At 38.1% G+C, this 26,551-nt stretch overlaps 1 protein-coding gene across 5 annotated transcripts in view; it reads left to right on the top strand.

Annotated features, from left to right (window-relative positions):
• Positions 1–26,551, top strand: part of PHKA1 (phosphorylase kinase regulatory subunit alpha 1) — a 172,293-nt gene that overhangs the window by 40,225 nt on the left and 105,517 nt on the right. For all 5 annotated transcript variants that reach the window (XM_005899619.3, XM_005899618.3, XM_005899617.3 and 2 more), the window contains exons 10-14: positions 3,368–3,490; positions 7,684–7,779; positions 8,696–8,803; positions 11,349–11,427; positions 18,147–18,281. In XM_005899619.3, the coding sequence (XP_005899681.1) occupies positions 3,368–3,490; positions 7,684–7,779; positions 8,696–8,803; positions 11,349–11,427; positions 18,147–18,281 (541 nt within the window). The remainder of the gene's footprint in view (positions 1–3,367; positions 3,491–7,683; positions 7,780–8,695; positions 8,804–11,348; positions 11,428–18,146; positions 18,282–26,551) is intronic.

Genomic DNA, 26,551 nt, shown 5'->3' with positions numbered 1-26,551 from the left:
AATAGAGTTTTGCCAAGAAAATGCACTGGTCATAACAAACACCCTCTTCCAACAACACAAGAGAAGACTCTACACATGGACATCACCAGATGGTCAACACCAAAATCAGATTGATTATATTCTTTGCAGCCAAAGATGGACAAGCTCTATACAGTCAGCAAAAAAAAGACCAGGAGCTGACTGTGGCTCAGATCATGAACTCCTTATTGCCAAATTCAGACTTAAATTGAAGAAAGTAGGGAAAACAACTAGACCATTCAGGTATGACCTAAATCAAATCCCTTTTGATTATACAGTGGAAGTGAGAAACAGATTTAAGGGCCTAGATCTGATAGATAGAGTGCCTGATGAACTATGGAATGAGGTTCGTGACATTGTACAGGAGACAGGGGTCAAGACCATCCCCGTGGAAAAGAAATGCAAAACAGCAAAATGGCTGTCTGGGGAGGCCTTACAAGTAGCTGTGAAAAGAAGAGAAGTGAAAAGCAAAGGAGAAAAGGAAAGACATAAACATCTGAATGCAGACTTCCAAAGAATAGCAAGAAAAGATAAGAAAGCCTTCTTCAGCAATCAATGCAAAGAAATAGAGGAAAACAACAGAATGGGAAAGACTAGAGATCTCTTCAAGAAAATCAGAGATACCAAAGGAACATTTCATGCAAAGATGGACTCGATAAAGGACAGAAATGGTATGGACCTAACAGAAGCAGAAGATATCAAAAAGAGATGGCAAGAATACACAGAAGAACTGTACAAAAAGATCTTCATGACCCAGATAATCACGATGGTGTGATCACTGACCTAGAGCCAGACATCCTGGAATGTGAAGTCAAGTGGGCCTTAGAAAGCATCACTACGAACAAAGCTAGTGGAGGTGATGGAATTTCAGCTGAGCTATTTCAAATCCTGAAAGATGATGCTCTGAAAGTGCTGCACTCAATATGCCAGCAAATTTGGAAAACTCAGCAGTGGCCACAGGACTGGAAAAGGTCAGTTTTCATTCCAAGCCCAAAGAAAGGCAATGCCAAAGAATGCTTAAACTACCGCACAATTGCACTCATCTCACACGCTAGTAAAGTAATGCTTAAAATGCTCCAAGCCAGGCTTCAGCAATACGTGAACTGTGAACTTCCTGATGTTCAAGCTGGTTTTAGAAAAGGCAGAGGAACCAGAGATCAAATTGCCAACATCCGCTGGATCATAGAAAAAGCAAGAGAGTTCCAGAAAAACATCTATTTCTGCTTTGTTGACTATGCCAAAGCCTTTGACTGTGTGGATCACAATAAACTGTGGAAAATTCTTCAAGAGATGGGAATACCAGACCACCTGATCTGCCTCTTGAGAAATTTGTATGCAGGTCAGGAAGCAACAGTTAGAACTGGACATGGAATAACAGACTGGTTCCAAATAGGAAAAGGAGTACCTCAAGGCTGTATATTGTCACCCTGTTTATTTAACTTATATGCAGATTACATCATGAGAAACGCTGGACTGGAAGAAACACAAGCTGGAATCAAGATTGCCGGGAGAAATATCAATAACCTCAGATATGCAGATGACACCACCCTTATGGCAGAAAGTGAAGAGGAACTAAAAAGCCTCTTGTTGAAGGTGCAAGTAGAGAGTGAAAAAGTTGGCTTAAAGCTCAACATTCAGAAAACAAAGATCATGGCATCCGGTCCCATCACTTCATGGGAAATAGATGGGGAAACAGTGGAAACAGTGTCAGACTTTATTTTTCTGGGCTCCAAAATCACTGCAGATGGTGACTGCAGCCATGAAATTAAAAGACGCTTACTCCTTGGAAGGAAAGTTATGACCAACCTAGATAGCATATTCAAAAGCAGAGACATTACTTTGCCAACAAAGGCTCGTCTAGTCAAGGCTATGGTTTTTCCTGTGGTCATGTATGGATGTGAGAGTTGGACTGTGAAGAAGGCTGAGGGCCCAAGAATTGATGCTTTTGAACTGTGGTGTTGGAGAAGACTCTTGAGAGTCCCTTGGACTGCAAGGAGATCCAACCAGTCCATTCTGAAGGAGATCAGCCCTGGGAGTTCTTTGGAAGGAATGATGCTAAAGCTGAAACTCCAGTACTTTGGCCACCTCATGCGAAGAGTTGACTCATTGGAAAAGACTCTGATGCTGGGAGGGATTGGGGGCAGGAGGAGAAGGGGACGACAGAGGATGAGATGGCTGGATGTCATCACTGACTCGATGGACGTGAGTCTGAGTGAACTCCGGGAGTTGGTGATGGACAGGGAGGCCTGGTGTGCTGCGATTCATGGGGTCGCAAAGAGTCGAACACGACTGAGTGACTGGTCTGATCTTATCTGATCTGATAATTTTTTTAATTACTCAGCTCAAACTCTTCTGGTTTACTTCCTCTCTTCCCTGTTATACTTTAGGCCTTTTGACTTCTGCCCCTACTAATCTATTAAAATTGTACTCTGAAATATCATCATAATCTCCTGAGTAACCAATCTAGTAGCATTTTCTCAGTCCTTATTCTCTTTTTTTTAGATGAATTTAATTTTATTCAAATCATAATCCAAATTACAATGGGTAGATAGTTTTATATAGTTTTATGGAGTGTAACTAGATTTTACTGATTTCACTATAGACACTGAAAAATACACAATAAAAATAGGTTTGGTGTCTCTGTTACCTACCACTACATTTTCTTGAAATTCTTTTCCTATTTTAATTTCCACGACTCATTGCCATCCTAATTTTCTGCTCTTTCTGTTCTCCTTCACCAAACTGAGGATTTACCATGTTTCTGTTCTTGGGCTGCTTGTTCATTGTATATAGGTACTACAGCTATAACTTGTGTTTCACATGTCACATCTTCAAGGATGATTCCCAACTTGCTGTCTTTCTAAACATTTTTATTTGTATGTTCTGCTACTACCTCAAAGTTAACAAGTACAAAACCAAACTCAAGGTTATTACAAATTAGTCTCACTTCCTCATACATCTGCCTGTAGTATCATTTTTGTCCTAGTTCTACTAGTTAGAACCACATGACAAAGTGTTAGTCGCTCAGTTGTATCCAACTCTTTGTGACCCCATGAACTGTAGGCCGCCACACTCTTCTGTCCATGGAATTCTCCAAGCAATAATACTGGATTGGGTAGCCATTCCCTTTTCCAGGAGATCTTCCCAACCCAGGGATTGAAGCCAGGTCTCTTGCATTGCAGACAGACTCTACTGTCTGAGCCACCACTAAAGGAGGAGAGTGTATATGTGAGCTGCCTTCTCTGAAACAAACTATTAGTGATGAAAGACTGTGTTGTAAAACCTCTGAACTAAAGGTATAGTCTGATCTTGGAGTAATAAGACAGACTTTGTTTATTGTCTTTACTAGGATCCCAATCGTCTGTACTATGAACCAGCTGAGCTGAAGTTATTTGAAAACATTGAGTGTGAATGGCCGTTGTTCTGGACATACTTTATCCTCGATGGGGTCTTCAGTGGCAATGCAGAACAGGTAATGCACTGGGGAAAGGGCTTTTCAGCAGATTGTTATTACGTCTCCCTCTTTCAGTTAATGACTGTGCTGACCTTATGCCCAAATGGAAGTCTTCCTAATAGGGAGGACACAGAGTGGTCTTCACAGGGGTCCTGACCTCCAGGATCCAATGCCTGATGAGCCGAGGTAAAGCTGATGTAATAATAGTAGAAATAAAGTGTACAACAAATGTAATGCACTTGTATCATCCTGAAATCACCACATGCCCCTAGGTCTGTGGAAAACTTCTTTTCCACAAAGCTGGTCCCTGGTTCCCAAAAGGTTAAGTACCACTTTCCTAGAGACTAGTAGTTGAGGGTACTATATTAGAGAATAGCACTGAAACGTGTACATTACCATATGTAAAACAGATGAACAGTGCAAGTTTGATGCATGAAGCAGGGCACCAAAAGCCAGTGCTCTGGGACAACCCAGAGGGACAGAGCAGGAAGGGAGGTGGAAGGGGAGTTCAGGATGGGGGGAACATAAATATCTGTGGCAAATTCACATTGATGTATGGCAAAAACCATCATAATATTGTAAAGTTATTATCCTCCAATTAAATTAAGTAATTGAAAACAGTAAAATTTTGACTACATTCCCCCCCTCCAACAAAAAGAGTTAAAAGACCTAGAAACACACTGCTATATTTTTAAATGGATAACCAACAAGGTCCTACTGTATAGCACAGGGAAATCTGCTCAATGTTATGTGGAAGCCTGGATGGGAGATAGTTTGGGGAAGAATGGATACATGTATATATATGGCTGAGTCCTTTCACTGTTCACCTGAAATATCACAATATTGTTAACCAGCTATATACCCCAATACAAAATAGTGTTAAATTTAAAAACAAGAGTTAGAAGACCTAGATATTGCTATCACTCAGACTTGACTTTTAGTAAATATAGAAAGCAGAATAGCAAATCCTGTCTATTTGCCTTAGTCATCAGAAATACTTGAATTTACCTCCTGACTTTATATGTCTTTTGAAAAAACAAATGTTGGAAATGATGTTCTGGCTTTAGCAAACAAAACAAAACAAAACAAAAAAACAAAACAACAACCCAGTTATACCCTGTCCTCACCCCCGAAACACAGTCATCATTGCTTTTTTAGCTACACAAATAAAGTAGTTCAGAAACTATTGTTGGGAAACAGTGAGACTAGACAATTTAATCAAGTAAGGTTAATGTCAGGCATTCTGCAAATTGGCTGTGTTCTAAACTTGGACATAAAAACAACACATTTGGAATTCATTTTACTCAGTTACATAAAATACAGCTTTGTGTAATTTGAATGTTTTGGCCAATAGTAGTCTGCAACTGCCAATGTGAGTTTAAATAATAGAGTTACACCAAAGTTTCAGGGGCATAAAGGGTTATTTCTCTAAGCTTTAGTAAATTATAGAGTATATTTTTTTGAGCAAGAAAAACAATAATAGAAATACCTGCCTTATCTTGACCACCCTATTTTGATTCTACCATTTTTTTCAGTCCTTCTCAAATTCTACAAAGTAACTTATCAAAAACTGTGCTTGCTCGAAGAAAGATTTGTTAAATGTGCCAACTGAGTATAAAGCACATTTAGGTTTTTTAAACTCTTGGGAGGAAGAAAAGAGTTGGAAGACCTGGATTCTTTTTTATTCTTTTCTTTTCCCGACTTTGCTACTGACCACTGAGTAGCCTAAGTACTGTCATTGACTTCTTTAGTTTCTCTGTGCAGGCATATCTCAGAGATTCACAGGTTCAGTTCCAGACCAGCAGAAAGATTGCAAATATGTCAATAAAGCAAGTAATATGAAATTTTTTTGTTTCCCAGTACTTATAAAAGTTATGTTTATCCTACATTCTATTAAGTGTATAATAGCATTTTATGGCTAAAAGAAAAAACAATGTATATACCTTAATTAGAAATAGTTTATTTCTAAAAAATAATAAGCATCATCTGAGCCTTCCATAGGTCATAATCTTTTGCTTTTACATGCTTTGAGATACTGTGAGAATTCCCAAAAACATGACACAGAGACACAAAATGAGCAAATGCTGTTGAAAAAATGGTGCCAGTAGATTTGCACAATGCAGGGTTGCTACAAACCTTCAGTTTGTAAAAACAAACACAACAAAAAAACACAGATTCTGTGAAGCACAATAAAGTATAATAAAACAAGATATGCCTGTACATATGATGTGAATAATTTTTCTCTTTTCATTGAAGAAGTGTATAGCACCAAAATTCTTTGAATTCCACAGATAAAGACGTGATAAGTGCAAGGTACAATCAGTTTGGCTATAATGAGACACATATGTTACTTAAAAATTACCATGCTCTGCATATTCGAGAAGTAAAAACTATAGGGCTTGTGGGAAAATGTGGTCTGGGAACAACACTTAAAAAGTTTCTCAGAAATATATACAAAATGATAGGAACCTAATAAAAACAGTACCACAAATAGACATTAATGGCATTAAAGCATTCATTCATTCCTCTTTCAAAAATTATATTCTGAGAAAATTATTTTGCAAGTAGCATACATTTACGTACAATTCTGCTCATCACTATTACATTCATACAAATTAAGTCTGGTGATAATTTAAATGTTCAACAAGAAGAAAATGTTAAGTTAGAGATCATGCATATAAAATATTATGCTACTATTAAAATATTTATTAAATTTAATATTATTATTAAAATTTTGGATTAACTTGTTTCATATTTCAAATATAATTTTTAGTGTTTGGTTTTCTCATAATTGAAAAGCAGTACCACAGCTTTATACATGTTAAATGTTTAAGAAATACATAAATACCACAAAGATATAGCCCTTGTACTTGAAAAACAGCTGAAGTTTGCTTGTGAATGTGTGCACCTCACAGGGCTCCCATGCTTGCCACTCCATGTGCCAAAGGAAGAGAAGAAAAGAGAGATAGCATGAGAGTGAAAGTCGCACAGTTGTGTCTGACTCTGCAACTATACAGTCCATGGAATTCTCCAGGCCAGAATACTGGAGTGGGTAGCCTTTCCCTTCTCCAGGGGATCTTCCCAACCCAGGGATCAAACCCAGGTCTCCCGCATTACAGGCAGATTCTTTACCAGCTGAGCCACAAGGGAAGCCCAAGAATACTGGAGTGGGTAGCCTATCCCTTTTCTAGAGGATCTTTCCAACCCAGGACTCGAACCAGGGTCTCCTGCATTGCAGGCGGATTCTTTACCAACTGAGCAATACCTCAAGAGATAGCATGAGAGGAAAAAAAAGAATATTAAGCAGAGAAGAAGAATAAAAATAGGCTGAGGAGGGAATAGAGGGGGAAATTAAGTAGAAGGAAAGGCACAGAGCCATGTAGCCAAAGTGACCATAAGAGAGCAGCTGGAGAGTTGTAGGAGAGTTACTTAAAATTGGATGGAAAGTTATAACACCACATGTGGATTGTGTTTCACAGTTCTCCTGAGGTGTGTACATGTGTGTGTGTGTTGTGTATTCTTGCAAGACTTCTTTCAGCTGAGTGCATTCTCAGGTTGAAATTGTGCATAAGCAGATATGAAATTTATGTTATGCTCCAAATCATTCTCTAATATATCAAGTGCATTGGAACACATTTGTGCTTTCAAAACAACTATTACAGCAGAACTGACTGTATATTTTTTCCACCATAAATTATGTTTTTTTTTACTTTTTATGTATTACTAATCTACAGCAAATTGTTAAGCAAAAAATGTAAACTTGATCATAATAGAAACTTAATTTGGCAGGGACAATACAGTTTTAAAAGCAATTACATGTACAGTCAATAAGCTGTACTGAGGTTAGTACATAGTGGATAAAAGTAGACCCATGGAGGCAGGTTGACTTGGACCCAAATCTGGACTCAACTTTGCACTGGCTGTGTCATCTTCCACAAGCTCATAACTTCCTTGAGCCTTAATTTCCCTGTAAATAGGCTTTAATTACACATACCTGGATGGTTATTAAAGTTAAATCCATTAACATATGCAAAACTCCTAGCATAATATCTGACCTCTAATAAGCATTTAGTAAATGCTACTTCCTTTTCTTCTCCCTTTCTCTAGGTGAATACATTCCTTTACAATAGAATCTTCTTTGCTACAACCCTCTTCTAGCTCCCCAAAGGTAATTCTCTATAAACTTTGTTCTCCTTTTCTTTTATCTACAGGTTCAAGAATACAGAGAAGCTCTTGAAGCAGTCCTCATCAAGGGCAAAAACGGAGTCCCACTTCTGCCAGAGTTGTACAGTGTTCCTCCTGACAAGGTGAGCTGGACAGTGCCCTCATCTGGAGCTGGGAGAAGAGAAGCCATACCTCAAAAGGACTGTCTTGTCTGACTCAAATGAATTTTAATCTTTTGATTTTAATGTTCTAGAGTCTGTCTTTAGGTATAGGACAATAAAAATATTATTTTATTCCTTTGAAAATAAAGTTTTAAAGCAGGCTTGGTTATGGCACCATTGCTGAGTGAGATGAGGGCAGGACCAAACCTTTCAGTGGTAGTTTCATGGGTGTATATTTATCCTCAAACTCATCAAGATGCATATGCTAAATACATATGGCCTTTTTGTATGTCAGCTATATCTCAATTTTTAAAAATAAAATAAATTATTCAGAGATTAATTTTTTAAAAAAATCAAACTTTAAAGTTGAGAATGGCATGGAAATCAGTAGGCTGAAGTAGAGTGAAGTTCTGTGTGAACTCTCAGTATTTGATATTTTCTGCTGTGATATAGTCATCTGTGATTAATTGAGTAGATCAGGCTTAGAAAATAAAGTATGTCTCCATTTTCTCAAAATGCCAGTTGGGATTACCATTGTTCCTCGTCTCCCATTGCAGAACATTAGCTGGGGGAGACACGCAGTCTTCCATGCTAGTGGGGTTGAATGGACTAAGCTCCCAGAAACATCAGCAGCATCACCTGAGAGCTTGTTATAAATGCAGATTTCAGGCCTTCCCCCACATCTACTCAGTCAGAATCTGCCTTTGGACCAGACCCTCAGGTGGTGCATACAGTTAGAGAAATACTGTCCTAGGCTGCTATCATAGTGCTTGACTTTGTAGTGTATTGCGTATGTGACTGTTTTATAGAATATGAATCACAGTCCAGACTCGCCCTTTTTGTTGTCTAGTATCTTAAACCTTCTTTTTCTTTATCTTGTTATCTTTTTTTAATTTAGGTTGATGAAGAATATAAAAATCCTCACACTGTGGACCGAGTCCCCATGGGCAAACTGCCTCATATGTGGGGACAGTCTCTATACATTTTAGGAAGCTTGATGGCAGAGGTAAGGGGAAACTTCAAGGCCCTTCTACTTTTCTGCTTAAGTCACCATAACAAACAGATTTGTCAGTAACTCATTCGTGAGTGCAAGTTTCCCTGGTGGCTCAGTCATAACAATCTACCTGCCAGTGCAGGAGACCCAGGTTCAATTCCTGGGTCAGGAAGGTCCCCTGGATTAGGAAATGCAACCCACTCCAATATTCTTGCCTGGGAAAACCCATGGACAGAGGAGCCTGGCAGGCTACAATCCATGGGTTGCAAAAGAGTCAGACATGCCTCAGCGACTAAACAACAACAATATTTGTGAGTAGTCTTTTGTATTCTGCCTTAATTACAAAATTTCCTCCAGTTCCTTAAAGTGGGTACATGGCCAATCCTTGGCAAAAATCTTTCCCCCTGGTAACCATGTCCCTCATGCTTGCCCAGGGCTTCCTACCCTGGTACTGTACTTGAAGTTGCTCTGAGACCAGGCTGGAAACGCCCCGTGGTGCCTTGTCTGGTGACTGTGAATGTAATTGTGCTTGGATAGTAATTGATTTATCCCTGGTGGCTCAAATGGTAAAGAATCTGCCTGCGATGCAGAAGACCCGGATTCAATCCCTGGGTTACAAAGATCCCCTGGAGAAGGGAATGGCTACCCACTCGAGTATTCTTGCCTGGAGGATTCCATGGATAGAGAAGCCTGGTGGGCTATAGTCCATGGGGTCACAAAAAGTCAGACACAACTGAGCAACTAACACTTTCACTTTTTTTCAGTAATGACTTATAATGGAGTTAAGTGCTAACTTTTCCAAGCAACATAATGTTTCATTCTTTAATTGAATCAACTGATGAGAAAATTTTAGGTACCATGACAAGTGTTTATGAGCATCATAGTGTTTTGTTTGTTGATAAGGGGCCCTTTATAAGTTCTTTACATTAAACTCTGCTGATACAGTTCTTAACGAAGCACTTGACATTTTGAGCCATAAGAAGCTTTCCCTTTGTCAGAGTTTTCCAGATTTGTTGACAAATCTACTTCCCCATTATAGGTTATCATATAAGCTATAACCCAGGCATTATAGGATTATAACCCTATAATCCTAGAGCAGGGATCCTGAACCTCCAAGATCTAATACCTGATGATCTGAGGTGAAACTGATGTAATACCAATAGAAATAAGTGAAAGTAAAAGTTGTGTCCGACTCTTTGCGACCCCATGGACTATATAGTCCATGGAATTCTCCAGGACAGAATACTGGAGTGGGTAGCCTTTCCCTTCTCCAGGGGAATCTTCCAAACCCAGGGATTGAACCCAGGTTTCCCACATTGCAGGCAGATTCTTAACAAGCTGAGCCACAAGGGAAGCCCCAATAAATGTAATGCGTTTGAATCATCCTAAAACCATGCCCCTCACCTCAGTCTGTAGAAAAACTGTCTTCCATGAAACCAGTCCCTGGTACCAAAAAAGGTTGGGGACCACTGTCCTAGAGGATCTAGGGTGGGACTTAGCTTTCCTTTCTGAGCTAGACTCTTTGACTTATTTATAAGTAACTTGTTTATTTTCTACAGCTGTTTTTGTTTTGTTTGTCCCAGGTTTGATGTATAATTGATATAGATCACTATGAGTTTCAGGTGTACAGCATAAAGGTTTATCTTTGGTTGACATTATTATAAATGTAGCAATAATGGGAAGAATGATTTGTTTAAAATCTTGGTGACTTTCTCATTCAATTGGAATAAATTAAATGCTATTAAGAGACACTGATGTATAGAACAGTCTTATGGACTCTGTGGGAGAGGGAGAGGGTGGGAAGATTTGGGAGAATGGCACTGAAACATGTATACTATCAATGTATGAAATGAGTCGCCAGTCCAGGTTTGATGCACGATACTGGATGCTTGGGGCTGGTGCACTGGGACGACCCAGAGGGATGGTATGGGGAGGGAGGAGGGAGGAGGGTTCAGGATGGGGAACACATGTGTACCTGTGGCGGATTCATTTCGATATTTGGCAAAACCAATACAATATTGTAAAGTTTAAAAACAAAATTTAAAAAAATAAAAAAATAAATAAAAAATGAGGAGATGAATGGTATTCTTAAGGGCTAAGTGGATGAATTCATCCCATTTCATCAAAGACAGAGACTCAGGTCAAGTCAAAAGATATCTGCTGAAAAGAAAGCATAGAGTGCATATGAGTACATGTGAAAGCAACAGGACTGATGACTTAAATTATTGATTATAAACATTGTGATCTGATTGTATAATCATGTGCATGCAGAGAAAATGAAGGTATAACTAGAAAACTTCCTGTTTATCTTTTATACCCCATCTATTTCCAAAAAAGAATTTGTGGCAGCCACTAGAAATTAACTCCAGACAAAATTTAATTTGGATGTGAATTCAGGAATTTAAACATTTTCATACAGTAAAGGTATTTGCTTTCTTTCCGTACTTGCCTCTCACATGTTATGGTACGCAGTTCTGGCACTGGTATGTTGTTTCTCCTCCAATATTAGCTTTCTTTGGAGATATAATAATCTGTCTTTTTTATGGATTTTCTTTAGGGATTTTTAGCTCCTGGAGAAATTGATCCCCTAAATCGTAGGTTTTCTACTGTACCAAAGCCAGATGTTGTGGTTCAAGGTATGTATTCTTATTCCCAGCATCTAAAAACTTTATATTAAAGGTCTGATTTGGGCCAGTAAATGATGACTTTATTCTTTATGAAGTATTTTGTTAGGCTTAAAAATGTATAGTCTAAACTTGGTTCTGTTTGGTTTCAAGATTGCTATTAATCTTACTTATGAGCAAATGTTTAACCACTCTTAACCACTTCTTATTTCTGGAAACTCATTTATTTTCACCATGATATATTATAGTCTCCTGATTATCTCTGTTTTTGTTCTGAGTATTCCTTCTAAGCTTTTTCTGCTAATATTTTTTTCTTCTCATATCCTCCTAATGGTTGTATACTTAGTCTTGTATACTTGTTATTTCTGTATTTACACCCTGCATGTGTTCACTAGGGCTGCCTCCTTCATAATACATTTCTTTCATGGCTCCAACTATTACCTCTTTAGAGAATGTTCAAAACCTTAATTTTTTTTTTCTCCTAGCAATTAACTTAAATTTTGAGGTTATCTACTTTATGCAAAACACTGGGCCAAGTTCTATAAACATGTTAAGAATTCTAGCCCTAATATATATAAAGGATCTTTATAGCTTATGCTTTAAATGCAAAACTGACCTTTTTTTGTCTCCTTTCCATCCTTTTACCTCTCCCAACTCTCTCAATGATATCACTATTATACTGGTCTCCTAGGGTAGAAAACTCCAGATGACTTTTGACTCCCCCAAAACACTCTCCAATATGATACTAGGTCTCCCTGTGAAGGGTTTCCCAGGTGGCTCAGTGGTAAAGAATCCGCCAGCTAATGTAGGAGACACGGGTTTGATCCCTGGGTCGGGAAGATCGCCTGGAGGAGGAAATGGCGACCCAACCCAGTATTCTTGCCTGGGAAATCCCATGGACAGAGGAGCCTTGCGGACTACAGGCCATGCAGTCGCAAAGAGTCAGACACGACTGAGGTCATTTAGCACAGCACAGCAGCACAGCCTCCTGTGAAGCTCCTCCAATATGTCTCCATTTCAATCGCAACCTCCGTTGGAATTGATTCTATATAGAAAAAGAATCCTTGTATTTTCTAAACCTTCTTATACTTGGCATCCTATGTGGTCATAAAGGTAGTCTTTGTTTATCAGTGTATATGCATACTTCATTTTAATGTGCTTTGCAGATTCTGTTTTGTTTTGTTTTGTTTACAAATTGAAGGTCTATGGCAACCTTGTGTCAAGCAAGTCTATTGGTACCATTTTTTCCAAGAGCCTTTGCTCTCTTCATGTGTCTGTCAGATTTTATAATTCTAGCAAAACTTCAAGCTTTTCATTATTACTGTATTTGTTACAGCAATCTGGGATCAGTGATCTTTGATTTTACTACTATGATTTGTTGAAGGCTCAGATGATGATTAGCATTTTTAATAATAATAAAGTATTTTTAACTGAGGCATTCACATTGTGTTTTTAGATACAATACTGTTGCACACAATAAATTAAAGCATAGTGTAAAAATCTCTTTTTTAAATTTTATTTATTTTTTAATTGAGGTATAGTTAATTTGCAATGTTATATTAGTTTCAAGTGTACAGCAAAGTGATTCAGTTGTATATATGTGTATATATATATATACACATACAGATATATTCTTTTTCAGATTCTTTTCCTTTATAGGTTGCTATAAGATATTGAGTGTAGTTCCCTTGTTTACCTATTTCATATATAGTAATGTGTATATATTAATCTCATACTCCTAATAGTTTATCCCCCCCTCTACCCTGTCATCCCTTTTGGTAACCATAAGTTTGTTTTGTATAAGCATAACTTACATATAGACTGGGAAGCTAAAAATTTGTGTGACTTGCTTTATCATGATATTCACTTTATTTCAGTGATCTGGAACCAAACCTGTGATATCTCTGAGGTATTTAGTACATAACGAACATTATATAAAAGACCATTATTCTCCTTCCATGAGAAAGCTTGCTCCCCTTTGAAGCTTGTGCCATCTGGCTATATTAGTCTCCTGGTTATTCTCCTTCATTCATTCGAGACTTTGAGACTTGGCTTAAAGCCTCCTCTTCTTCCTCAGTTCCTGCCATAGTGATAGATTTCAACATCAGAGTAAGTGCCATCTAATATTTTAGCCTCAGAATTCTTGGATATCCATAACCCTAGTGACCTTTCCCTCTACCACTACTCTACTCACTTTGAGGACCAAACTTTAGAATTACTTTACCTCAGATATTCCAATGCCAAAAGTCCCAATCTCCAGTCATAATTACATACTGTTTCAGTTTTCTCTCCCCGCCCCATCCCCCAGTTACACTTTTGTCTATTTTCTCCTAGTCTGTCCTTCCCTGGCTTCCCTGTTGGCTCAGTGGTAAAGAATCTGCCTGCCAATGCAGAAGGCACAGGTTCGATCCCTGGGTCACGAAGATTCCTTGGAGAAGGAAACGGCAACTGACTCTAGTATTCTTGCCTGGAAAATACTATGGACACTGGAGCGTGATAGGCTACAGTCCATGGGTCGCAAAAGAGTCAGACACAACTTAGCAACTGAACAATGACAATATCCTTCCTTACTTTTCAGTTGGTTATCTAAATATCTTAATCACCAGTGCACCATACTTCTGCTATACCCACACAGGAAAATCATAGCTCCAGATCAACTTTCTTATTTTCTGATCCTATACCTGCCTTGCTAAAATTTTCTAGGAAAAAAAAAAAACAAGTGAGCATAGCAGTAGTGCTGTAAATCCACAGTCTCCAACTCAACTAGGCCCACAGTGCTTCCTGTTAGTCCTTGTTCTTATTATTAGTCAGCATTTTCATTTTTCTCAACAACCCTACTGCTTATTTTCAGCCTTATTTTTGGCCTGCTACTTCATGCTGGATAATCTTAATGTTCTGATCTTTGTCAATTTCCCAAACCCAACCACAATCTTATTTATATCTTCACCCATTCTTACCTCTTTTTCTTTAGTCTCAGAGCAGTTGTTTTTTCTCCTCTTCAGCACCAACTCTCCCTTCTGATGGTTGATCCTATCCTTTTCCCCACCCTTCCTAGAAACCCACTCTTTCCTGTCATCTTCAAACTCTTCTCTGTTGGTTCTGATTTTTAGTAAATTGACATCTTTACCATCCTCTAGTTATCCTACACTTCCTTTCTTATCCAAACTTCCACTAATTTATATTTCATTCATTCTGATGTCCTTTACAACTAGCTTATTATTCCTTTGAAAGTGCTTTTGCTTAAGTTATTGCCAAACTCAGTAGATATTTTTCAATCCATTTCTTAGTGGGTCTTTCTGTTTCACTTATTGTTTGTTTCTGAGACTCTTAACTCCTGTGTCTTCTGTGAGACAATACACTTTTAGATCTCCTTCAACCTAAATTTTATTATTTCTCTTTCTGGGCTTCCTCTTCTGCTTGCCCCTTAACTGTTGGTATTCCTGGGAGTTTTGTCCATAGGCCACTGCTCTTCTTACTCAGAATATTTGTTACTGTATCTCAGCCTCCTCTCATTGCTAACCTTTTCCCTTTTCCTGCCTCCTCACTTCTCCCCTCTCAGTAGATGACCTCACCTCCTATACCATAGAGAAAATAAAAGCTATGAGACAAGAACCCCTTACTCCTACCCCCAGGTTTTTCTTCACCTGCCCATTTCTTATATGTTGAAATTTCTGAAGGTTATATTCTAGGTCCCTTTTTCTTCTTTTCTATACATTCTCCTTGACTCATCTCATCTCTTTCTATGCTAATGACTTCTGCACTTTAAATTCAGAATGTCTAAAATTAATCAGTTGCACCCTCCTAGTTCTACATCACTCATGCCTGCTTTTCTCCCTATTTGCCTATGTCAGTAAATGGTACACTTTTCTCACAGTTACACAAATAACATTCTCAATATCTCCCCCTCTCTCATCTCCTACATTCAGTCGGTTAACAAGTCCCGATTTCTTTACCTTCTAAATAATTCAGAAATCCATCAAGTTTCTCTAGTACCAATGTCACGATCCTAATCTAAGTAATCAGCATCTCTTTCTTGCATTACTTTTTAAGTGGTCTCCTTGTCTTCAGTGTAGGTCAACTACAGTATATCAGTTTATTCTTTTAGCAACTCAAATATGTTCTCTTTAAGACAGAGATATGGATGTATTATTCTCCCGATTACAACTCTGCAAGGACTTCCCATTACCAGCTTTCTTAACAAGACTTACAAGGCTCTTTATGATCTGGTCCCTGACCTTGTCTTCAGTGTCATTTCTCATCATTGTCCTTTTACACCCCATGCTCCTGCTATAAAGGACTTTTTATTATTCCTAGATCTGCCTGGTTTTCTGTTGCCCATGAGTCTTTGTCTATGCTATTTTTGTCTGGAACAACTTCTTCCTTACCTTTACCTTCAGCTTGCCAGAATAACTCCTATTCAGCCTTCTAGCAAGACTCAATGTCAAATGTCATTTTCTCCAAGGATCGTATCTATCTTTGTATCTCTAGCATATGGCAGTATCTAGCACATAAGTGATACCAAGTAAGCATTTTCTAAATATTTGATAAAACATAAAATTCTGAGTTGTTGGGTTGAAAGTATTCCTGGGGGCCCCAGAATGTGGTTCACTTACCTCTCCTTTAGTCCCCTCTACTCCTGCTTCCAACTGCATTGCTCTCTGCAGAACCCTAGGGCTTAGGAGAATGCAATTTGGAAATCAGTACTCAAGGATAAAATGCAAAATCCTTAAAGTGACACACATACTCTCCATGATGATATAACCCCTATTTGCCTTTCCAGATTCATTTTGTTGCTGGTGGGGGATTGTTTATTTTTGTTTTTGCCACTGTTCAAATATTTCATGCTACAGCATGAATATGAATATATATTGTTATATATATATATATATATATATATATATATATATATGTTGTCCCCACCACTGCTCTCTCTCTCACATACACACACACACACACTCTTTTCTGTTTTCATGTTTTATGATCATTTTCGATCTTCAACATAAAATTAATTTCCTCATTCCTATTCCTTTCTTTCTCCTGGCTAACTTATTCATTCTTTCAAATTCAGCTTAGACATCAACTCCTTCAGGAAGTCTTTTCTGAAACTTCCCTCTACCAACTTCAGACTAGATAGGTGTCACTCTTGGGGGGTCTCATAATGTTCATACACACACACACACACACACACACATATGTATATATACTTTGCAATTTGTTTTATAATCAGTTTATGTATATGACACTTTTATTACACTGTGAGCTCCTTGAGGGAGACACTAACTTATTCATCTCTAAATCCCTAGTTTTTAGCATAATGCCTTATCCGTTGAAGTGCTTAGTAAATGTTTATTAGTGAATGAAAGGATAACCACATGTGTTTCCCTGGATTTTGTCATCCCACCATTATTCTACCTTTGTATATTGTCCCTGGAGAATCTTTGTCATTTTTCAGTTAGAAGTAATCAAGGTAGTATTATATCCAGAGGACCTTGTAATCACAATACCCTGCATATCCTGCCGCAGATCACAGCAACACAACACCATGAGCTCCCCAAGATAGAAAAATACACAAAAGATAATGGAAAAGGAATGCAGAGTAGCATTTTGTTAACTAGGCTTTTGCCTCCCAAACTCAACATAGACAATACTAGTAAGCTGGCATGAACCAAATGGCACCTTAATTTTCTCATAAACCTAATTCAACACACCTTGCGGCACTAGCTGGAGAAGGGAATGGCAACCCACTCCAGTGTTCTTGCCTTGAGAATTCCATGGACAGAAGAGCCTAGTGGGGTCCATGGGGTCATAAAGAGTCGGACATGACTGAGCAACTAGCACAACACAGCGGCACTAGAGAAGCAGGAGTAGGGCTCATGTTTGCCCCTATTGCTTAGCATTAAGCCAGTTGAGGTTCCATTCAGATTACTGGCCCCCAGACAGGTATCAGTACCATAAAGGGAAAATAAATGGAAGAGTCAGTGAGCTGGCCTGGACTTCTTTTCCCTTGTGAGTATGATGAGCACTTCTGAGATGTGAGTGTAAGAGGATGAAAAAGGAGCTTCCAGGCTTGGCAGGCTCTGAATCTAGAAAAGTGTTATCCCCATTCCCCAAAACAACCACACACAATTTCAAATAGGGCACCTCAATTCTTTATCCTGAATTTACCTTGCCTTCTATCATTCTCTAGCTATAGGTGATTTGTATCATTAGGGTATTCTTTATTATCTTCATAATGCTGTCCCTGGCCTCTTTTTTTTCTATTTAAACATAGAAACCCAGATATAAAGCAAGCATAGTGTTCTCTAGAAGCACATAGGTATATAGACAAAAAACAGAATTGAATACTCTAGTCATGAGGTCTTAATTCCTTTTCCATTTAGATATCATTATGTACCTAGCATGATGCTTGTTTCCTAAGTTTGTAATAACTTAACTTCCTTCTCTCTTTTTGTCTTCCCTTCAAAAAATATTGTGTGGCTTGAGAGAGATCTTTTGGACTTCCCGGGTTCAATCCCTGGATTGGGAAGATCTCCTGGAGAAGGAAATGGCAACCCACTCCAGTATTCTTGCCTGGAAAATCCCATGGACAGAGGAGCCTGATAGGCTACAGTCCATGGGGTCACAAAGAGTCAGACACGACTGAGCTACTTCACTTTCTTTCTTGAGAGATCTTTAGGTTCCTTTTGAAATAAAATTTTCTGTTAACCTCATCTTGTTTTTCTTTCCTACAGTTTCCATTCTAGCTGAAACAGAAGAAATCAAGTCCATTTTGAAGAACAAGGGAATTGATGTGGAGACCATTGCTGAGGTATATCCCATCAGAGTACAACCAGCTCGTATTCTCAGCCACATTTATTCCAGCCTAGGTAAGGAGATTGGCTAACCTGCTAGAATCAGAGCATTATTCAATACAGGCTGGTTTACTTCCATTTTATTTTTTCTTGATGTTTTATTTTTATTGCTTTATTTAACTAGATCTGAAATGGAATTTACAGTCTCCGGAATCAAAGTTTCTAACCCTATATATCCTGAACTGGGTTGATAATTTTCAGTGTGTTTTATGAACTCTTTGGTACAAAGGGCATGATTGTTACCAGGCAATGTTGTATCTTCGTTCCAAGTGTGTGCTTAACCAATATGTTCTTCTCTTTCTTAGGACCTATATTTCTGTTTTGAAAAATATGAATTCTGTGTAGATTAATAGCCAAGGAGCTTGTTTCTAGGTCATTTATACTTTGTCGTGTAATGAATTAGTTGATAATATTTTAAAATTCCAATTCTTGATCTAATACTTATTTTTAATTAGTACTTATTTTTTATTCAATGTATTATTAAATTTGGTGATAGACACATTAAACAAATTACTACAAAATAAAAATTTACACAAGTTATTACAAATTTCACATTAAACAAATTACTACGATGTTAGCTTTTTAAAAAAAAGGATGTGCAAAATTTCTAAACTATCCTTGTGGAAGGCTCAGTAGTGGCCCTGAAAGATATTCAGGCCCTAATCCCTGGAACCTGTGAACATTACCTTATACTCCAAAAGGGATTTTTGTGGGTGTTATTAGATTAAGGAAACTGAGATTGGTGGAGGGGATTATTTTGGGTTATTCAGGTGGGCACTAAATATAGTCATAAGTCTTCTTATAAGAGGTAACCAGAGGGAGATCAGACTAGAAGTAGGAGATGTCATGACAGAAGCAAGAGATTAGAGTAATAAGGCTACTGGCCTTATCCTCTAAGAAGCTAGAAGAGTCAAAGATCAGATTCTCCCCCTGGAGTCTCCATAAGGAACCACGTATGCTTGACACCTTGATTTTTATTTTACCCCATAATAGCCATAAGGCTCATTTTGGACTTCTGACCTCTAGAACTATAAGAGTATAATTTTGTATTGTTTTAAGCTACAAAGTTTATGTTAATTTGTTATAGCACCAACTGGAAATTAATGCAATCTTAAATCAAGCCACAAATGAGTAAATATATAAATAAAGAATGTACCCTAGATAGTAGATTGCCACTTACAAACCCAAAGCCTATGGTGTGTGTGTGTGTGTGTACTTTTTTCTTTCGCCAAGAGTGGTCTTTTAATAATGAAAGCGGAAGATGGCAGAGAAATAGGACAGGGAGACCACTTTCTCCCCCACAAATTCATCAAAAGAACATTTGAACGCTGAGTAAATTCCACAAAACAACTTCTGAATGCCAGCAGAGGACATCAGGCACCCAGAAAAGCAGCCCATTGTCTTCGAAAGGAGATGTTTTATCAACAGTGCTGTATAGATGGAGAAGTCTTGAGGCTACTGTACAAATAAGACTGAAAACCAGAAGCAGGAGGCTTAAGTCCAAATCCTGAGAACACCAGAGAACTCATGACTCCAGGGAACATTAATTGACAGGAGCTCATCAAATGCCTCCATACCTACACGAAACCAAGCACCACCCAAGGGTCAACAAGTTCGAGAGCAAGACATATCACACAAATTCTCCAGCAACACAGGAACATAGCCCTGAGCTTCAATATACAGGCTGCCCAAAGTTACTCCAAACCCACTGACATCTCATAACTCATTACTGGACACTTCATTGCACTCCAGAGAGAAGAAATCCAGCTCCACCCACCAGAACACCGACACAAGCTTCCCCAACCAGGAAACTTTGACAAGCCACCTGTACAACCCCACCCACAGCATGGAAACTCCACAATAAAGAGAACTCCACAAACTGCCAGAACAGAAAGGCCACCTCAAACTCAGCAATATAAACAAGATGAGACAGAGGAATACGCAGCAGGTAAAGGAAGAGGATAAATGCCCACCAAACCAAACAAAAGAGGAAGAGATAGGGAATCTACCTGATAAAGAATTCCAAATAATGATAGTGAAAATGATCTAAAATCTTGAAAACAAAATGGAATTACAGATAAATAGCCTGGAGACAAGGATTGAGAAGATGCAAGAGAGGTTTAACAAGGACCTAGAAGAAATAAAAAAGAGTCAATCAATCATGAATAATGCAATAAATGAGATAAAAAACACTCTGGAGGGAACCAACAGTAGAATAATGGAGGCAGAAGATAGGGTTAGTGAGGTAGAAGATAGAATGGTAGAAATAAATGAATCAGAGAGGAAAAAAGAAAAACGAATTAAAAGAAATGAGGACAACCTCTGGGACAATGTTAAACACCACAACATTTGAATCATAGGAGTCCCAGAAGAAGAAGACAAAAAGAAAGACCATGAGAAAATACTTGAGGAGATAATAGTTGAAAACTTCCCTAAAATGGGGAAGGAAATAGCCACCCAAGTCCAAGAAATCCAGAGAGTCCCAAACAGGATAAACCCAAGGCGAAACACCCCAAGCCACATATTCATCAAATTAACAAACATCAAATACGAAGAACAAATATTAAAAGCAGCAAGGGAAAAACAACAAATAACACAAAAGAGGATTCCCATAAGGATAAAGGATAACAGCTGATCTTTCAATAGAAACTCTTCAGGCCAGGAGGGAATGGCAGGGCATATTTAAAGTGATGAAAGAAAATAACCTACAGCCCAGATTACTGTACCCAGCAAGGATCTCATTCAAATATGAAGGAGAAATCAAAAGCTTTACAGACAAGCAAAAGCTGAGAGAATTCAGCACCACCAAACCAGCTCTCCAACAAATGCTAAAGGATCTTCTTTAGACAGGAAGCACAGAAATGGTGTATAAACTCGAACCCAAAACAACAAAGTAAATGGCAACAGGATCATACTTATCAATAATTACCTTAAACGTAAATGGGTTGAATGCCCCAACCAAAAGACAAAGACTGGCTGAATGGATACAAAAACAAGACCCCGATATATGTTGTCTACAAGAGACCCACCTCAAAACAAGGGGACACATACAGACTGAAAGTAAAGGGCTGGAAAAAGATATTCCACACAAAAGAAAGCAGGAGTAGCAATACACATATCAGATAAAATAGACTTTTAAATAAAGGCTGTGAAAAGAGACAAAGAAGGTCACTACATAATGATCAAAGGATCAATCCAAGAAGAAGATATAACAATTATAAATATATATGCACCCAACATAGGAGCACCACAATATGTAAGGCAAATGCTAACAAGTATGAAAGGGGAAATTAACAATAACACAATAATAGTGGGAGACTTTAATACCCCACTCAAACCTATGGAGAGATCAACTAAACAGAAAATTAACAAGGAAACACAAACTTTAAATGATACAATAGACCAGTTAGACCTTTGATATCTATAGGACATTTCACCCCAAAACAATGAATTTCACCTTTTTCTCAAGTGCACACGGAACCTTCTCCAGGATAGATCACATCCTGGGCCATAAATCTAGCCTTGGTAAATTCAAAAAAATTGAAATCATTCCAAGCATCTTTTCTGACCACAGTGCAGTAAGATTAGATCTCAATTACAGGAGAAAAATTATTAAAAATTCCAACATATGGAGGCTGAACAATGCGCTGCTGAATAACCAACAAATCACAGAAGAAATCAAAAAAGAAATCAAAATATGCATAGAAACGAATGAAAATGAAAACACAACAACCCAAAACCTGTGGGACACTGTAAAAGCAGTGCTAAGGGGAAGGTTCATAGCAATACAGGCATACCTCAAGAAACAAGAAAAAAGTCAAATAAATAACCTAACTCTACACCAAAAGCAACTAGGAAAGGAAGAAATGAAGAACCCCAGGGGTTAGTAGAAGGAAAGAAATCTTAAAAATTAGGGCAGAAATAAATGCAAAAGAAACAAAAGAGACCATAGCAAAAATCAACAAAGCTAAAAGCTGGTTCTTTGAGAGGATAAATAAAATTGACAAACCATTAGCCAGACTCATCAAAAACAAAGGGAGAAAAATCAAATCAATAAAATTAGAAATGAAAATGGAGAGATCACAACAGACAACACACAAATACAAAGGATCATAAGAGACTACTCTTAGCAATTATGCAAATAAAATGGACAACTTGGAAGAAATGGACAAATTCTTAGAAAAGTACAACTTTCCCAAACTGAACCAGGAAGAAATAGAAAATCTTAACAGACCCATCACAAGCACGGAAATCAAAAGTATAATCAGAAATCTTCCAGCAAACAAAAGCCCAGGACCAGACGGCTTCACAGCTGAATTCTACCAAAAATTTAGAGAAGAGCTAACACCTATCCTACTCAAACTCTTCCAGGAAGTTGCAGAGGAAGGTAAACTTCCAAACTCATTCTATGAGGCCACCATCACTGTAATACCAAAACCTGACAAAGATGCCACAAAAAAAGAAAACTACAGGCCAATATCACTGGTGAACATAAATGCAAAAACCCTTAACAAAATTCTAGCAATCAGAATCCAACAACACATTAAAAAGATCATACATCATTACCAAGTGGGCTTTATCCCAGGGATGCAAGGATTCTTCAATATCCAGAAATCGATCAATGTAATACACCACATTAACAAATTGAAAAATAAAAGCCATATGATTATCTCAATAGATGCAGAGAAAGCCTTTGACAAAATTCAACATCCATTTATGATTAAAAAAAAAAAAAAAACTCCAGAAAGCAGGAATAGAAGGAACATACCTCAACATAATAAAAGCTATATATTGACAAACCCACAGCAAACATTATCCTCAATGGTGAAAAATTGAAAGGATTTCCCCTAAAGTCAGGAACAAGACAAGGGTGCCCACTCTCACCACTACTATTCAACATAGTTTTGGAAGTTTTGGCCACAGCAATCAGAGCAGAAGAAGAAATAAAAGGAATCCGAATTGGAAAAGAAGAAGTAAAACTCACTGTTTGCAGATGACATGTTCCTCTACATAGAAAACCCTAAAGACTCCCCCAGAAAATTGCTAGAGCTAATCAATGAATATAGTAAAGTTGCAAGATATAAAATCAACACACAGAAATCCCTTGCATTCCTATACACTAATAATGAGAAAATATAAAGAGAAATTAAGGAAACAATTCCATTCACCATTGCAATGAAAAGAATAAAATACTTAGGAATATATCTACCTAAAGAAACAAAAGACCTATATATAGAAAACTATAAAACACTGGTGAAAGAAATCAAAGAGGACACTAATAGATGGAGAAATATACCATGTCCCTGGATTGGAAGAATCAATATAGTGAAATGAGTATACTACCTAAAGCGATCTATAGATTCAATGCAATCGCTATCAAGCTACCAACAGTATTCTTCACAGAGCTAGAACAAATAATTTCACAATTTGTATGGAGATACAAAAAACCTCCAATAGCCAAAGCAATCTTGAGAAAGAAGAATGGAACTGGAGGAATCAACCTGCCTGACTTCAGGCTCTACTACAAAGCCACAGTCATCAAGACAGTATGGTACTGGCACAAAGGCAGAAATATAGATCAATGGAACAAAATAGGAAGCCCAGAGATAAATCCACACACCTATGGACCCCTTATCTTTGACAAAGGAGGCAAGAATATACAATGGAGAAAAGACAATCTCTTTAACAAGTGGTGCTGGGAAAACTGGTCAACCACTTGTAAAAGAATGAAACTAGAACACTCAAATAAACTCAAAATGGATTAAAGATCTAAACGTAAGACCAGAAACTATAAAACTCCTAGAGGAGAACATAAGCAAAACACTCTCCGACATAAATCACAGCAGGATCCTCTATGACCCACCTCCCAGAATATTGGAAATAAAAGCAAAAATAAACAAATGGGACCTAATTAAAATTAAAAGCTTCTGCACAACAAAGGAAACTATAAGCAAGGTGAAAAGACAACCTTCAGAATGGGAGAAAATAATAGCAAATGAAGCAACTGACAAAGAATTAATCTCAAAAATATACAAGCAACTCCTGCTGTTCAATTGTAGAAAAATAAATGACCCAATCAAAAAATGGGCCAAAGAACTACACAAACATTTCTCCAAAGAAGACATACAGATGGCTAACAAACACATGAAAAGATGCTCAACATCACTCATTATCAGAGAAATGCAAATCAAAACCACAATGAGGTACCATTTCATGCCAGTCAGAATGGCTGCGATCCAAAAGTCTACAAGCAATAAATGCTGGAGAGGGTGTGGAGGAAAAGGAACCCTCTTACTGTTGGTGAGAATGCAAACTAGTACAGCCACTATAGAGAACAGTGTGGAGATTCCTTAAATAACTGGAAATAGAACTTCAATACGACCCAGCAATCCCACTGCTGGGCATACACACTGAGGAAACCAGAATTGAAAGAGACACGTGTACCCCAGTGTTCATCGCAGAACTGTTTATAATATCCAGGACATGGAGGCAACCTAGATGTCCATCAGCAGATGAATGGGTAAGAAAGTGGTGGTACATATACACAATGGAGTATTACTCAGCCATTAAAAAGAATACATTTGAATCAGTTCTAATGAGGTGGATGAAACTGGAGCCTATTATACAGAGTGAAGCAAGTCAGAAAGAAAAACACCAGTACAGTATACTAATGCATATATATGGAATTTAGAAAGATGGTAACAATAACCCTGTATGCGAGACAGCAAAAGAGACCCAGATGTATAGAACAGTCTTTTGGACTCTGTGGGAGAGGGAGAGGGAGAGGGTGGGAGGATTTGGGAGAATGGCATTGAAACATGTATAATATCATATGTGAAATGAATCACCAGACCAGGCTCGATGCATGATACAGGATGCTCGGGGCTGGTGCACTGGTATGACCCAGAGGGATGGTATGGGGAGAGAGGAGGGAGGGAGGTTCAGGATGGGGAATGTGTGTACACCTGTGGTGGATTCATGTTGATGTATGGCAAAACCAATACAATATTGTAAAGTAATTAGCCTCCAATTAAAATAAATAAATTTATATTAAAAATAATAATAATAAAGCAAAGCCAAATTTTGTCCAGCCCCAAACCAGCCTCCTTCCCTTGTTACTAAACCTACTCCAGACAATTTCCAGTTATGTAGATCTAAATCGAGAGGGAATCAACCAAAGAGGAAAGGACTAGCAATCAAAGCTTATTATTCTTTGTCTTTCTTAGCACCCATATTTTTAATTTATTTTTTAATGGAGGAAAAATGCTTTTGCAGTGTTGTGTTGGTTTCTGCCATACAACAATGAAAATCAGCCCTAATTATATCTCCTCTCTCTTGAGCCTCCCTCCCCTCCCCCTATCTCACTCCTAGAACTCATATTTTATGCCAGCAGGGCCTGAACTCCCAGAGCTACTAACATTGCATCTGGCTTTAGGAATGTATGGATTCCTCTCACCTTTCCATTCTAGCTATAATGTAGGAAATCCCTTTTCTTTTTAAATTAAATATAAGTTTGGAAGGTCCCAAAGAAATTTTATTAGAAAAAAATGGAATACTAAAATATAAACACATAGAAATTATCAAGTTTATTGAATATAGGTCTCAGGTCCTAATTAGGTCTCAGGGCCTAATTAATTTATAAAACCTAGCCACAGATTACCTTGAATATTGCAAATTACTGATCCCTCTATTCCTTCTACATACTCAACCCTATTTGTGGTAAATGACAAGTCAAGACTCTGAAACATCTGAGATTAATTTGCATTGATGCTTTACTAGGTGGGATGGGGTACCTCAGTCCTTCCCAGAACCTGCTTTCTGGTTTTTTTTTTTAACCTCCTTGGCCATTCCCTCTAGTCTGAGGCTAGATACCAGTCTCCAGATATCAGTCCACTAGCACTAAATCTTTTGAAATAAGAAAGGTATGTCTCTGTCTAACCCAAATCTTGGTTGTGGTGGTGGGTTAGTTGCTAAGTCATGTCTGACTCTTGAGACCCCATGGAGTGTAGCCTTCCAGGCTCCTCTGTCCATGGGATTTTCCAAGCAAGAATACTGGAGTGGGTTGCCATTTCCTCCTCCAGGATATCTTCCTAACCCAGGAATCAAACCCACATCTCCTGCATAGCAGGCAGATTCTTTACCCCTGAACCACTAGGAAGCCCTAGTGCCCTAACCCAAATCTTACTCCATGAATATAGTTGATCTTGTAGTCACTGTCTTCTTTGTCCTTCTTAGAAGTCTCTGTGGTTTGGAGTTTGTGCAAGTCCTATTGGTGCCTTTAATGT

Source organism: Bos mutus, chromosome X, assembly GCF_027580195.1.
Source record: "Bos mutus isolate GX-2022 chromosome X, NWIPB_WYAK_1.1, whole genome shotgun sequence".
In the NCBI taxonomy this organism is placed as follows: domain Eukaryota; kingdom Metazoa; phylum Chordata; class Mammalia; order Artiodactyla; family Bovidae; genus Bos; species Bos mutus.
Note: the sequence above shows the minus strand (reverse complement) of the source record. Positions and strands in the feature narration are given on the sequence as shown.